The sequence below is a fragment of the Phyllobates terribilis genome, unplaced genomic scaffold, assembly GCF_046119375.1.
Source record: "Phyllobates terribilis strain yellow unplaced genomic scaffold, ASM4611937v1 Scaffold_11__3_contigs__length_659146591, whole genome shotgun sequence".
NCBI classification, from domain to species: domain Eukaryota; kingdom Metazoa; phylum Chordata; class Amphibia; order Anura; family Dendrobatidae; genus Phyllobates; species Phyllobates terribilis.
This window is the reverse complement of record NW_027362771.1, coordinates 631,172,566-631,187,967: the sequence shown is the minus strand read 5'-3', so window position 1 is coordinate 631,187,967 and position 15,402 is coordinate 631,172,566. Positions and strand designations below refer to the sequence as shown.

General features: G+C 39.7%; 1 protein-coding gene across 3 annotated transcripts in view; it reads right to left on the bottom strand.

The window, feature by feature from the left end:
* Positions 1-6,276: 6,276 nt before the first annotated feature.
* LOC141167152 (NXPE family member 3-like) overlaps positions 6,277-15,402 on the bottom strand; it is an 82,075-nt gene continuing 72,949 nt past the window's right edge. For all 3 annotated transcript variants that reach the window (XM_073654541.1, XM_073654542.1, XM_073654540.1), the window contains exons 3-6: positions 11,584-11,804; positions 10,630-10,703; positions 8,843-9,046; positions 6,277-8,623 (exon numbers count right to left, since the gene is read on the bottom strand). In XM_073654541.1, coding sequence (XP_073510642.1) covers positions 8,091-8,623; positions 8,843-9,046; positions 10,630-10,703; positions 11,584-11,804 — 1,032 coding nt within the window. In that variant the 3' untranslated portion in view covers positions 6,277-8,090. The remainder of the gene's footprint in view (positions 8,624-8,842; positions 9,047-10,629; positions 10,704-11,583; positions 11,805-15,402) is intronic.

The following is a 15,402-nucleotide window of genomic DNA, read 5'->3' as shown; positions in this document are numbered from 1 at the left end:
TAGGACATATGAACTGGTGAGTTACCGCAGTTTATGAAGAAGAGATTGTGTCTGCGACTGACCTAGGCAGAGGAAGCTGTTACTGCCTGAAAGGAGAAAAGAAAGGGTCAATTCAGAGAGTCAGCAACTTAGAGAGGGTATAATGAAACTTTTTGATCCCATTTAAGGAGCCATTGAGCTGTATTGCAAGAGGACTAAATGTACATGGATGATGAAGAGTTACTTCCCAAGATCATAACATATGTGGGTGATGAGGAGCCTTTATAAGTGTGTGTAAAACCTTCTTATAATCATTCAACGGTCACACGTTATTTATGTCAGCAGAACAGTGCAACATTTAACTAAGATTATTCACCGGGGCGGCAGAATCAGGCGGATATGCAGCGATACTAAATAACCAATGGTGCACAAGCTTATGGCCTCCATATTGGGCAGAACAAGTGCTGACAAAAAATAGACACTCCTGGAAGTCTTCTCAATAGTGGTAGCAATAGAAATATGGGGCGCGTGCCGGGCAAACAAAAATATATGCTTCATAACAAAAAACACCAGCCTAGCGCACTGAATTAATAAGATGGCATCATCGTCTCTCCCAGTGCTAGGCCTACTACGCCGGCTAGCAATCCTGTGCCTAAAACACAATGAATGGGTCAACGCTAGCCACGATGCTGAGGGGTCTAACGCTGCTGCTAACGCTTTATCACAATTCAATTGGCAGATTTTCACAGAGCTCCTCCCCAATGCCCACCCATTGGGCAACAGTTGCCCACCCTCCCTATGGGATCTAGTGGCAAACAGTTGATGCCATTAATCAGAGCGTCAGTTGCCCCATCGACGTGGCAAGCATACGATATGGCATGGGAAGAGTGGACACGACTAGTAGCAGGCAGACGGGTTGACCAATGTGAACAAGCCAGATTACAAGTCACCATAGAATTTCTCCACCAGCTAATGATGAGGGCCATATCAGATTAGATCGAGATAATGATTAAACAGGATGATGGGGGGCTTTCACTTAGTCTTGATGCCGAAAAAGCCATTAATTGGCTGAGCTGACTCTTCATGTTCAAAACACTTAAAACCTTTGGCCTTTCAGGCCCCTTCTTAAATGCAGTCTCAAACTTATACACTAACCAGACATCTTTAATAAAACTATACATCACTCTTCAGAAACCTTCACCATTGATAGTGGCAAAAGACAGGGATGCCCCAACTATTATCCCTTTTATTCACCTTTTGCAATGAGCCCTTAGTGGCCAGGGTTAGTTCCCACCCTGAAATAAAAGGGGTTCAGGTGCATGATAGACATTTTTAAGTCTCCCTGTCTGCGTATGACATATTATTAACATTTACTAAATAATAAACAACCTATCCCAATCTGCATGCAGCGCTTGGGGAGTATGGTCAACTTCCAGGCTACAGAATAAATACAGCTAAAACGAAGGTTCTCCCTCTAAGCATCATCCCTGACTCTCTAAAACTTCTCTGCAGTAACTTCAAATATCAATGGAGGATTGCCTCTCTAAAATACTTAGGTGTCCATCCTACATTGTCCTACTTGAAATTATATACTCATTTTATCCCTCTACTTTTCTGTGAACTACGTTCCCTTCTGGCCATGGGGAAACCACTTGAAATATCCTGCTTGGTCATCAAAATGTCCCTGCTGCCTAAACTATTATATTACATCAAGAACTTTCCTGTAAGAGTTCTGTTTCTGGAACTGAAGTTTCTTCAAACTAGAATCCTTGACTTCATATGGAAGTTTAAGCAGTACAAAATACCAAGGTGATGCTCTCATGTAAATCACAGGGAGGGCTGATTTGCAAAAATACTACTCGACCACCAACCTTAGATCAATTCCCTCTTCGACGGCCCAGTTTGCTGACTCTCTATGGATTGAAATTGAGCTTTTGTGGCAAGCTCCAGTGCACCATAAAACCCTCCAATGGCATCACACTCCCCCTAGGGCCCATTGTGATTTTCTAGGTCCCATGTCTTTCATGAGAAAATAGTGGAAGTCTTTCCAAACACATTTCCCATAGGTTTCCAAACAATCACTAAGTATTAATTTCCTTTATAATCTTGAGATTTCAGACAGCTTGATGGCCAGAATGGTCAGATCATGGCCCTCAGCTGTTGCTTTTAGAACTACACTCATTTGGTTGGGTTCCGGCAAATGACCACCTGAGGAATATTTCCACCAACAATTTATTAATTATACCCTGTGCTCCCAAACAGTCTCCCTATACTCCTTTTGAGAGGCTATACTGGCAGAGCACCTCCTCTAAGGGACTTATCACTGTGTTCTAACATACAGTATACTATTTTCCCCTATGACATCCACCCTCTGCACCATAGACACAGAAATGAAGTGGAAACAGCCTGTTGGCATAAATATCTCCCAAGAAATGTGAAGTTCTAATTGAGGCTGAACATGTACATCCTCTATCTGTACTGCCCACAAAGAAGTGCAGTTCAAACTACTCATGCATTGGTACCATACCCTGGCTATCCATTACTTCCTAAACTCATCAATTCTACCCATCTGCTATAAATACTTAATGTCTACTGGCTCCTTTAGTCATATAATCTGGGAATATAGTCTTATTACCCTTTTTTGGGTGGGTGGGCGCATTGGTAGATGGCCTATTCTCCTTTCGCCTTCCCCTGAATCCTCTAAATTATTACTGAATAATCCCATCACGAGCAAGATAAAGAAGTCAGTCAGGCTAATCCTATACAATTGCACGAATGCTAAATCTCTGATAGCTAGACCCTGGAAACAAACTGAGCCCCCATCTCATCTAGATATATATGAGTGACTATAGGAAATCTGCTCATTGAAGGGAACAGCCAGGAGATCCCACAGATATCTCCCCGCCATTGCTAGATGATCATGAACCAGCACTTTGCCTCCTCCAATCCAACTACAGTAAACTGCATCTCCCAGGATTGGCAAAGATTATAATTTGCCATTTGCCATTATCAGCACAAGTTACCCCACATACCTCACCCTCCAGTGACTCACAACTGGGCTGGCCTTCAAAAAACCATAGTATGTGGCTCAGTCTTAGAAAATTATGAGATACCCAAATTTTATGATATCTTGACCCCTGGAATTCCTAGACAGGAAATATTACAGTCATGTTTTCTATGACGATTCTACCTTTATATTGATAGGAAACATGGCAAGGATAGTATCATCCATCTGTCGTTATTCAATTTGAAGATGTTATGGTCACTGCCCAAGATAGTAAGACAATGCGTTACACCAGACACTTCGTCATGACTCTACAAATACGCCTTTCATATTTATCCTTTCTATGCCGTTCATGAAAACATCAATATTCATAATAATGTGAATGGAACAAAGAATATGGAAACTCATATCAGTCTGTTTGCAGTTCAGAGACACATGTGGGCATGGGCCATAATCTGTCACCTTCCACATTTTTAAGCAAACTGGTGGATCAGGTATTCATCATATTCCAACTTTAATTACCTGTTTCCAGAAGAGCGGGAATTGGTTGGTCTCAGCCCAAGACAAGCGTCATATAGAGGTTAATAACCAGCTTTTTGCTCCATTTAATCCACACAATATGAGAACTTGATAGATTTTCGCAATCATATTTATAACAAGGGCCTTAAGGCCCCTCTCCAAAACACCCTGGACAAATTTGCACAGATTATGGATCCCCTGGGATGTTAATGATGCCACAGCCAACTTTCTAGATGCCTAATGGAGTCACGACCATAATACCTCTCTCATTAATCCATTTTGTCAAAATCTTTACCTTATTTATTGTCCTTCATCATATGGTATGTACCCCCCTTCTCAACTTTTGTTTTTCTTTTCTTATTAAACATTGAATTGAACATATTATTGAGAGTTAAGAACACTGGACATTAAAGGGGTTGTCCGGTCTAAAATAACAAGTCTGTTGTCTATGAGACTGCAGATTTGTGAATCCTCAGAGTGCACGCACTGCGAGCTGTGAAGATTTTCTAATGTCAGAGCTAAGAATGGTGGTCATGTCACCGCAGGTTTTCCATAATCATTTTCTACTCCAGAATTCGACCAGACTGTTTCCAGTGCACTCAATGCAAGTGTATTGCACAAGGTTGGAAAAAGAGTAATCAGGTTCTTGCGAAGAGAATGCATATTGCATACTTGTGGTCACATCACCGCCATTCTCAATGTTGACATCGGAGAATTCTCACAGTGGACAGTGCTTGTGCTGTGACGATTCACAAGTCTTTAGTCACCTAAAATGACTGTAGACTTATCGATTGAGCTTGGACAACCCCTTGAATTTTGTATCCGAGTTTGTGAAATTTGAAAAATAAAAATGACAGTTAAAAAAAAAAACTAAACCAAAAACAAAAAGTTGCCAAGAAATATTTTCTTCCATTTCTTCAGTGCAAGATTTCAGGGTGATATTTTGAAGATAATAGACCAGAGCCCATTGCCTATGCACTGGAAAATTCACTACTTCCTTTTAAAACAACTCTTCCATTTACTTCCTGATTTTTATCCACTTTGAAAAAAGACAGCAGAGTAAGAAAAAGTGTAAAAGGAGCCACAGAAAGATTGTGCTGAGATCTCTAATCAGTTTTTTCCTCATTCCAGAGCTGGATTCACAACAACACAGCTTAGTACTGCTGTATAACTTCCTCTATCCTGCTGCTGCTTCTGTGTGATAACCTTATTCCATTTTTTTAGTTTATGTTAGACATCATGGCAGCTTGTGTCCTCCCACCAGCTCAGAGTCAACTGAGATATAGAGCCTGCCAATGGGAAAACTGGGGGAAATGTAGTGAACAAGTTATACAGTATATTGCCCATGAATTCCTCATGTATACACATGGGGCAACTTTTTCTAAAACTTAATTTAAAATATATTTAGCTTTTAAATTTCCCAGATCCAATGACCATGCCAATCTTTCAACATACCCTTTACACAATGGGGGGCATTATATCTGAAAGAACGACTGTAATCAACAACCTCTCTGAAAAACTAACATGAAAGAAACTAAAAAGGACATTATCTGAGACTGGAATTTAATTTTGTATTCTGTACTCACATTATTACTTACTCTGAAGTAAAACATTTTTGCTTGGTTGCAACCATATATCATGGTTCAAACTTTAGATATCAGAGATCTACGTCTTTCCTCTCTTATAGCTCCTACCTAGGTTATTTCTCCCTCCTTATCTTGAAAACATGATCAATGCATTCTTTGCATATGCCCTTTACCCCCTTCCCTCTCCCCATTCAACACAGATTATTTCCTCTGATATTTAGGCTTAATGTCCACAGTGCAGAAATTAAGCAGAAATTTTCCTGAGCATTTCTGCATCTCCTTGGCAGAAAAACACATGCAGTTTTTCCATGCATTGTTGAAGCGTTTTTGCATGCTTATTTGCCATGCGTTTTTCCAATGCATTGTATAAGCAAATTCGCATGCAGAAACGCACAAGAATTTGTCATGTCCGTATTTTTTCTGTGAGTAAAATCCACACAGAAAAAATTCTGATCATGTGCACAGAACTTGCAGAATGTCATAGGAAGTCATGGGATAAGGTAGGCAATGCATTTCCGAAGCGTTTCCGCGCTGCAAATCCGCACCAAAAAACGCACCAAAAACGCATCGTGGGCACACAGCCTTACGATATAGAACCATAATGCAGCCACTATACTTATTTTGTTGGTATATTCTTATTTTTGTATTTTTCTGTTTATTCTTTGAGGATATTTCGTTTCCTCATCATCACCCTTATCGTTCTCTGTTACCATCCTATATGGTGCTAGCAAACAACACATTTTAAAGATTTCAAACACACTTATATGGAATTAGGTTTTTTGAAGGCATTTTGCTAATTGGTGGGGACCTGAACCTATCACTACATCTCCAACCAAAAATATGTTCATACTTTGATCATGGCAAAGTAACAATGGATCTTTGGGTCTGAAGATATTCGGCTCCTTATAAACAGTTACAGAGGTGATTAAATTTGGTTTGATCTTCTTATATGGACTATCGGATCTTGACCCAGTTCTATTGCTGTTGTTCTTCTCTGATATTGTCTCTCTTCATACATTGAAAACAAAATCAGGAGTGAATGCAAAATAAAGGAGAAATAAAATTCCTTAAATGTATATTCTTTATGATTCAGTCCTGATTGAGTTACAGGGTATATGGACAAGTTAAGTATTTGCGGCAGGCATTTCTGTACCATAATTGTGTCTCTTGGCATAAAAAACATGCATCTTTAATGTGATTTTTCCAATTTATTAGAATAGGAGAAACCTTATGCAAAACACTGAAAGAATTGACATTATGATGATTTGAAACTGTCTCAAATCTGCAAAGAAAAAAATAAGCAACATGTGCATGAGGTTTCTAAAGTCTCATTCACTTCGTCGGGTCAGTAAAATGCTGCATTTTTCGCTGGAAGAACAAACTGAGGAAAAATGCGGCAAAAAAGGAAAACACACACTTACAAATTCTCTAAAATTAAAAGCACCAAAACTTTGGACAATTATGGGGACCATAGTCTCTCAATTGCTAGGGAACCTCTACTCCTACAGAAAAAGGAAGTGAATAACCCCAAAAAGCTAAGAAAAAATAATAGAGACCTATTTGAGTATAAAAAATATGAATTTTTATTACATAAAAATTGGCAAAATACAATTATATCATAAAAAGCTATAGTAGTGGATCAGAGGTGAGGACACAAAAAAAGGAGTGACATCAAGGACAGACAATGGAATCAATATGTGATTGGGTAGCAAAAAAATGACTATACATATGGTTACATGTTACTAGCAATGAAAAAGCATTCAATATGTGTTTCATGGGAATGAAGTTAATGATGTGGTATGACCACTAAGTTTCCCCCACATATACACAAAGTCACAAGTCTCATACAACTATCACATAACCCAGTGAGACATAATGAGAAAGGTAAAAAAATGCAAAACAAGAAAAAGAAAACCATGTATATATATATAAAGTGACAAGTGCTTACCCATAAAGTAGTGTGCATGTCTATGCCATTTTTGCGCACATGTGTATAGTCATTTTTTGCTACCCAATCACTTATTGATTCCATTTTATATCCTTGATGTCACTCCCTTTTTTGTGTCCTCACTTCTGATCCACTACTATAGATTTTATAACATTATTATATTTTGCCTATTTTTGTTATATTTGATAAAAATTGATATTTGTTATATTAAAATATACTTCTGTTATTCTGTCTTAGCTTTTTGGGGATAATCACTTCCTCTTTCCTTAAAAATATAGTAGAAGAATTGTTCTCAAATATCTGATGTAAAAAACAGCAAAACTACTTAGAACACGACACCTAGATGTGTTTGTACCTGTGCGACCTGACTTATTGGCCAGGATTCAAGGTGCAGTATGCGAACAGTTTGCAAAACATGAGAAGAATCTCATTTGGGAGGAATTTATAGGTTAGGGAACAAAACATACAAATGTTGCAGTGTTTCATCGCCTTCTTGTCCTTCTCATTCTAACTTTGAAAACTTTAGCTAAATTAGCAGATTTCAAAAGAAACTTAAATGTTATATCCGTCAAATTATATCGAACAAGCACTTTTATCAGGAACTGGCTCATTTTATGTTATGGTGTCAACCAGTGGTGGTGCTGTTATAGGTCATTGTGCTACTATTCTAATGATATTTCTTTGGTCAACCACTGTTGCAACTTTTTTGATCAATTCTGCTCTTTACGTGTATGTTTGTTAGACAAGTGACCTTTTTGGGTGGACGGATGTCCTTGCACATAATTGAGCATGGTAACTTTGTGAGCTATATATTATGTGCAGATGGAAAACAGAAAGTTTGTTAAAAGTTTAGTCTCGGAACAATGTGAAGTTGGTCGAGACTTTAAAGATGTTTCAACTTTCAGTGCAGATGTTTCCAGCTTTAATGGAAGTATTCCATTCTGCTGGAGAAAACTTTTTAGATATGGTATATGGGCACAGTGGTCATAGCCTTTTAATAGAATTAGGTAAGCAAATTCATATTCAAGGACAGAGTGTGTTTTGACTCTTGACATTATTGAGGACATATAAAGGACAACATCAGGTCCACCTCATTTTTGATAATGATCTCTATTGGATGAATATTCTCTGGTTCTCGGTGGCATGAGGTCATTTGCCAGACGTCCAATATAGTCACTGGAAGCTCAGAAAGCATAGTTCTCATCACTGTGTCCAACTGATAGGACAACCAATCACTTCCATGGTCAAACCGGTATCCGGTGTTGGCTGATTTAATGAGAATCTTTGTATCAGGGCTACGTTCCAAGAGTTGTCTAATAGCTTCTCGAATGTGCCATAATCTCCGGACATAAAATGCTATGGGATATGTGAGAAAGTGACTCCAGCAAGTCAACACAATGACCATATTTCCCCTAGGCCCCAGCCTATGAAGCTCTGTAGCAATGTACTGTAGCTCTCTAATTCCTGTTCGTTTCATGCGCAGAGGCTTCTGATGTGATCTCCACTGTACAATATAGTTATTTTCTGAGTCTGTGGCCAATAACGGACCAGGGTTATGAGTTACATGAAGGTCTATTTGCTTGAGAGCTGAAAATGTAGAAAATAAAATTAGTCAACTGAGCTTTACAACAACGTAATCTTGGAAATCTTCTGAAATTATAGTATAGAACGCCTATAACCCTTTTTTAAATAATAAGTTTAAAAATGTATTAAATATATTTATTACTATTTAGCTGAAATCATATTATAACTCTGATGTGCCATTGGCAAATCCAAGCACTTATGTGAGTAATTTTAACCACTTACTTGGAACAAACTTCACTAGATATTCCCACCATTGGCGGAGTGTGGAGTCTCCGAACATGTAGACCATTTTTTTAGCAAGGCATTTAGCTACTTTGATGGAAGTATTGAAGTCTTGATTGGAGCACACATGGGAGCTCCATATATCTTGGTAATAAAATCCTGATGGATTTGGATTTTTCAGTACAGATGTACAAGTATTGTTAGCTTAAAAAAAAAAATATATATAACAATAAATGTGCAGTTTCATTCATTCAAATGTTCATTTCTGATTATGTTTTCAACAAATTCTTAAATATTTCAAAGAGAATTATTCTAAATATGAAGGATAGTATACAATCACCAAGTAATCCTTTGCATATATAACAAAATTGTCTCCGAAATGTTTCTCATTACTTGACTCCCTTCATTCTCTACTAAATTTGATTTTATGGTGTTTAGAGTTTTTTGCACTATTTTATTAATTGTCACTAAGCATACACCATTTAATTAGTAGTTTCACTCCATATGTGAAGTTGAACATAACTTGTTTTGTTGTATTTTTCAATGTTGACATCACAGAGGAGCAGTAGTAATTTGTGAGAGGAGTAGGGACTTGTCATTGACAGCCACCACACTGGAATAATAGCAAGGATGAGTAGCATCTGCGATTTCAGCCATTTAATTGGTCAATAGGAATTTTCATATCACAAAGAAGGGGTTACGATGCCCTTAAAATTTAATATATGCAGTAATGTACAGGGTAACATTTCTCCTTATGGAGAGACACATGCCTGGCATGTCAGTGTAAGAAGGCTTATACGCCAATACAATGCTCCTCTAGAAAATTAAATTTGTAAACTGCCACTTAAGAGAGGAAGAGAACTTGAACTCTAGTACCACCTTTTGGAAGTAGCAATCCTAAAAGTCAATATTGACCCTATAATGGGCCTTGTCACATGACTTAGGATAAAAACCAAACCAGAATCTCAATTTGCAGACACTGTTTCTGGGTGTTGCCTTCATCAGTGCAAAGTGGGGATCTCATTTGGTAATTTACATATTTAATTTCCCAGAGAAGCATTACATGGCTTTTAAGCTTCCTTACACTGACATGCCAGGCATGTCACTTTCCACAAGAAGAAAGGTTACCCCTTATATCCCAGTCTTAAGCCTCTCATCCAGACAAATCACATCATACTTTGAACTGATGAGGAGCAACACTCCAAAATACCGTGTTTGCAAATTGAGATTTTGGTTTTATTTTCATAGTAAGTCATGTGACAAAGCTCGTTAAATGGTCGATATTGACTTTTAGGATTTCTACTTCCTATTGGTGGCTCTAGAGTTCAAGTTCTTTTCATCTCTGAAGAGAAAATTTACAATATATGCTCTAAGTATTAAAATTCATTACAATGAAAAATAAGATTAAGAATTAACACTCTGCAAAAAAAGATGTAAAAATGTAAAGGAATTGTCCATTTTTTATATAAAAAATTAAAGAAGAATTGTTCACTTATCTTCAGTTACTCTTATTCTGCCAATTCATTTGATTGCTAAGGCGTTCTCCCAACAGATGGATATATTGCCATCTAGTTCCAGTGTGTCGGACAATGCACTAGAAATCACAGACAAGCCGAGACTAGATAAACTTTGGAACAAAAACTGCAGGGGATCACTCGGGGTCTTATTTATTTTTTGTTTATGTTGTCTGAACCTTTCTAACAATATTTTAAATTCCTCGAAAATTCTTTTTAAGTGAATTGAAGGAAAGATGGATGATCATAGATAGATAGATGGATAAAACATACCTCTAACATAATCTTTACGGGGAAGAACATTAAAAGGTTTGACATTTGATGAAAGTTCTTGTTCAATCAATGACCTTGTAGAGAAAAAATATATATATTATTTTTGCTTTTGTGTTCTAATTCTGGATGAACTATTTTGAGCTGTTGATATTATTTTTTAAAATTTGTTGTCTTATAAAGGAATGTTTCAGCAGGTTTTTGCTACCTCATCTGAAGGCAGCATAATGTAGGCAAAGAGAAGCTTAGTTTACTGGGTGCCTCAGTTCTGACATAGAGTTTATAGATTTAGCAATAAAGCAGAGCTGAGAAAGCTAGCCCCGCCCACATCAGGCTCTCCATATACAAAATCCATAGACTCTGAGCTGCTTATTAGAGGAGGGGGCGTTGCTGGACTAATGTAGTCCAGCAATATTAATCTCTTACTGATAAATTAGTAGAAAATCCTTCACAATTAGTAAACAAGTGAAACATCCCTGAATTCTGTGTTTCAGCCTCTATCTCCTGCTGTCTACAGATTACATAGAAAAAAAAACTGCTGATAGATTCCCTTTAAGATGGAACCAAAACTGATATTATTTAAAGATTATGTACATTCACGGCACAATGATAAACTAATCAACAGATAGGTAATCAATTTGAGGTCGGCGGGTATCTGAGAGCCAGCACCCCCACAGATCAGCCATTATTTTCTTGGCGACCCCCAGATATAAGCAATTTGAATGGCGCTGCAAAGGAAAAATCCACACAATGTGTAGTAGTCGCTGCCCTGTTCTACAGAGTAACTTCTATTCTTTTAAACACAACTGTTCTGCAGTATCAGCCAGCAGCTGCTACACAATAAATGGAGCTTAGCCGGAGAAATTAAGAGCTGATTGGTGGGGTTCTGGTGTTTATTTTTTTTTTCTTTTTTTTTTTTTTTTTTTTTATGTAGAAGAGTACAAAACAAGTAATTACAATGAGAACAACTGTTGTTCTTTTTTATTGAGGATAACACGATTGCCACCAGATGAATGGTCACGATAAGAATCATAGGGTAGCATTTTTGGCCTTTTGCACACCCATTTTTCTTCATTGAGTGTGTCATAATATTCACAAACATCTTGCCCGGGAAGGTCAAAATTACATTCCACCACTTCTATTTTTCCATTTTTGACAAAATAGCCTTTGAAGAAAACCTGAGTCAAAGATAAGAACAAACAGAGAATTATATGAGTAAAGGGTCATTCACACAATTGAAATTATTACGTATCCATAATTTATGGAACTTGGAACTATGGATCTGTGGAAGCAGCCCATCAACATACTCAGCTTTCACCAGTAACCCACAACAATGAATAGAGATGATGGTGGTGGGGAGTTGAACATGCATACCTCTGCTCCATTCAGACAGGGCACTTTAGAGGCCCATCTCAGGATTGCTGCGGGAACCAGTGAGACGATTTTCGTGATCAGTAAGTTTTCCACTTTTAATGACATGGAATAAAGGACAAATGTGTTAATACCCCTTTAATCTCTTCTTTTTAAAACAGGGGTGTTCAGCTTTTGGAATGGGGTTGGATACTCCACCCATTATATACATTATGTAATTTACATTGAAAAGATTTTACCAGATTTATGTCCTTCTCATTTCTTCCTCATTGAAGTGCTAAATTGTGGGTCTAAAACACACAGTCCCCTGTGTGTCCCCTGTGTGTCCTACATCCTACATCCTACAGATAAAACAACCCTTTATCAGACATTTGTGACATATGTCACAACTGACATAATATAAATGGCACTGGCAGATCATGTTAACATCATGCATCAGGGACTTACGGACTGTATCAAATTTATTGGTATTGATAAGATCAGGTTTCCACAGAGGAGTGAAGATTGGGATAGGAGTATCCTACAAAGAGGATACATGATCTACATACCATGGTACCCAGGGGACTGAATGAGCAGGTATCATATAAATGTTTCCTGTAAGGTGAGGGATAGTTGAGGGACAGGAGAGTAGGGATAGCCACCGCGGAGTGGGGCCGGGCACCAATGCACAGGTGTTAGGGTGCCAACCTCCAATGTCAGGTAGTGCAAGGTGTTGAAATCAAGTTTTAGGTTCAGATATAGCCACACCCATTTCTGAACATCAGACTTTGTTGGTCATCCTGCGAACGATAAATTCTCACCTGACCCTCATTGTCCCCATCATGGTTTAGCCTTGTTCCCCTTCCAGCAACATAAGTCATAATGTGTACTCTCAGCTCCTTGGGGTAGTCAGTTCTCTTGTCGGTGTCTCTGACCTAACCTCTATTCATTTTTTTTTTTTTGCATTTTTTTGCCTATTTTACCTGTTCTTGACTCTCAAGGTTCTGGAAATCTCTCTGTTTTGCCCAGTGTTGCTTTACTGTATTATGATGTACCGTGACAAGAACACAAGCCATACCTTAGAGGTTGGGTTGCACATATTGAGTAAGGACATATTTTGTCTGTGCTGCCCCCTGTTTTCCCTGCCTAGACTATCTTTGTCCAACACTTAATGTCATTTTGAGATGTCAACATGTGGAGGGTGGCCAGTTAGGGATTCATCTTTTAAGTGGGTATTGAGAACAGGATTCTCTCTCCCTTTGTGAACATCTTTCTTGCTTCTTTTGCAGTATTGTGTGACTGCTTAAGCATAGTGCTGTTTTGCAGTGTTCAGTGCATTCCACTGGAAATGACGACCAGGCAGCCAGGAATGCTCTCCACTGAGGTGGATTGCGCTCCAAGTGCCATAATTTGGTCAGATGCGACCGGAAATGTTGCAGCCGGGAGCTCCAAAAGCGGCTGGCATAAATAGCAGCTCCAGAGCGGGGGATACTATGGCACTCATGGTCAGATGTTACCACTTAGGAGGATATGGACTGGTTGGTTTGCAATGCTGCAGCATTCCCAGTCATGAAAGTCTCCCCTGAGGAATTTGGATGAGAGGAAATGCATAGGGAGTTGTGATGAGCGAGTATGCTCGCTACTGCTCAGTGCTCGCCCGAGCATCTCACTACTCGAGATGCTCGGCGCTCACAGAGTATTTCCGGGGTTGCTAGGCAGTAGCTTGGGTCTCCTCCCTGCATGTTTGGCGCTCTTTACAGAGCCAATGAACATGCAGGGATTGCCTCCAACTCACTGTAATGCCATAGCCATTTTGGTTTTGGCATTACAGTGATTGGCTGGCCGCACAGCATCATCAGGTCTATATTAGACCTGGCGCCGCCATGATCATCACAGTCACAGTGTAGGGAGAGGTGCTGCTGAGCAAGGGAGAGATTTGCTTGTTTCTAGTTAGTGTAGGTGTACCAAACTATGTTAGAGACACATATCCATCTCAACACACAGTCCTTCTGAGGACTAATCCATCTGCAGAGATGTCAGGCAGGCAGTGTATATAGGCAGTCAGGGTATATAGTAGACTGCAGTGCACATATCACAAGAAGCTCCATTCCTGCTTTGTGGTTTCTCCGTCACACGGATTACATATGGCTTCGCTCCAAATTCAGCCATTTGTAGTGAGCGTGGAAGATATTGTCCTCCATTTAAAATGGGCAAGGCGCGTGGCAAGGGACGGGCAACTGGTGACGGTGATGGTGCATGCAGAGGCCAAGGCCGTGGGCAAACTGAAATTGTGCCACAAAAATTAGCCACATCTTCTCGTCTGACCTTCCTGTCCCAATTCTTAGGGGACCGCAGCACAACACTATTGAACACAGAGCAGTGTCAAAAGGTTGTTGGTTGGATAGAGGATAATGCTTCCAGTCACTTTGCCTTCACCGCCACCACCACCCTGTCTTCCGCATGTTCAAGTCTCAGTAGCCGTGAGTCTAGACTGCATATTCCTCACCCTGATTCTCCTTCCTCCCACCTTGCCGAGAGCCCAGAGACAGCTGACTCCACACTTGAACATTCCGAAGAGCTGTTCACATTTCCATTTGTAGATTTGGGCCTCTCGCTCGGTCCACTTGAAGCGGGGCAAAAGGAGATTGCATGTAGCAATGCCCAAATACTTGAACAGCCACGGTCACATGAAGTTGACAGTGGGAAAGTGTCACAAGAGGTGGACGATGATGAGACACAATTGCCAGAAAGTCAGGAGGAGGACCAGGGTGCGGAAGTGGAAGACATGGTGGTGGATGATATAGTAATTAACCCAACCTGGCAGGAGGACATGCAGAGCGAGGACAGCAGCAGACAGGTGGAGGGAGGCAGAGCACCCCAACAGGCAGGAAGAAGCAGTGTGGTGGCCACAGAAAGAAGGCAGGCAACCTTTCCCTGAAATACCAGCATGAAGGAAGTTGCCAGCAACCTGATGGTGACGGCATTCCCTCGGTACTCGTTTTCCAGCCGCCACTATTCCTCCCGGTGTGCCGTCCCCGCATTACACAAGTACGTGTCCCAAAACATTATCCGTGCTCTCAACAACACAGTTACCGGGAAAGTCCAGCTAACCACGTACACGTGGACAAGTGCCCCTGACGAAGGCGCTTGCCAAAACGCGCGTCGGGGTGGACGCGTGTCCTGCGTGTGGGAGCCCCTTACTACATAATTGTAGGTATATATCAATTTTCACTATTTACTAATCATGCAAGGATAGCTATCTACTTCAGGTACACATTGATATATTTTCAGGCACTTGCATCGCCGTTCTCTTGATGTAGGCATTGATATTCTCTGCCCTGTCTCCCTGGTATACATATATTGACCAACATATATTATGCATTGATGCTGCTATTTACCTGTACCCAGTACACTATCTTGTACTTT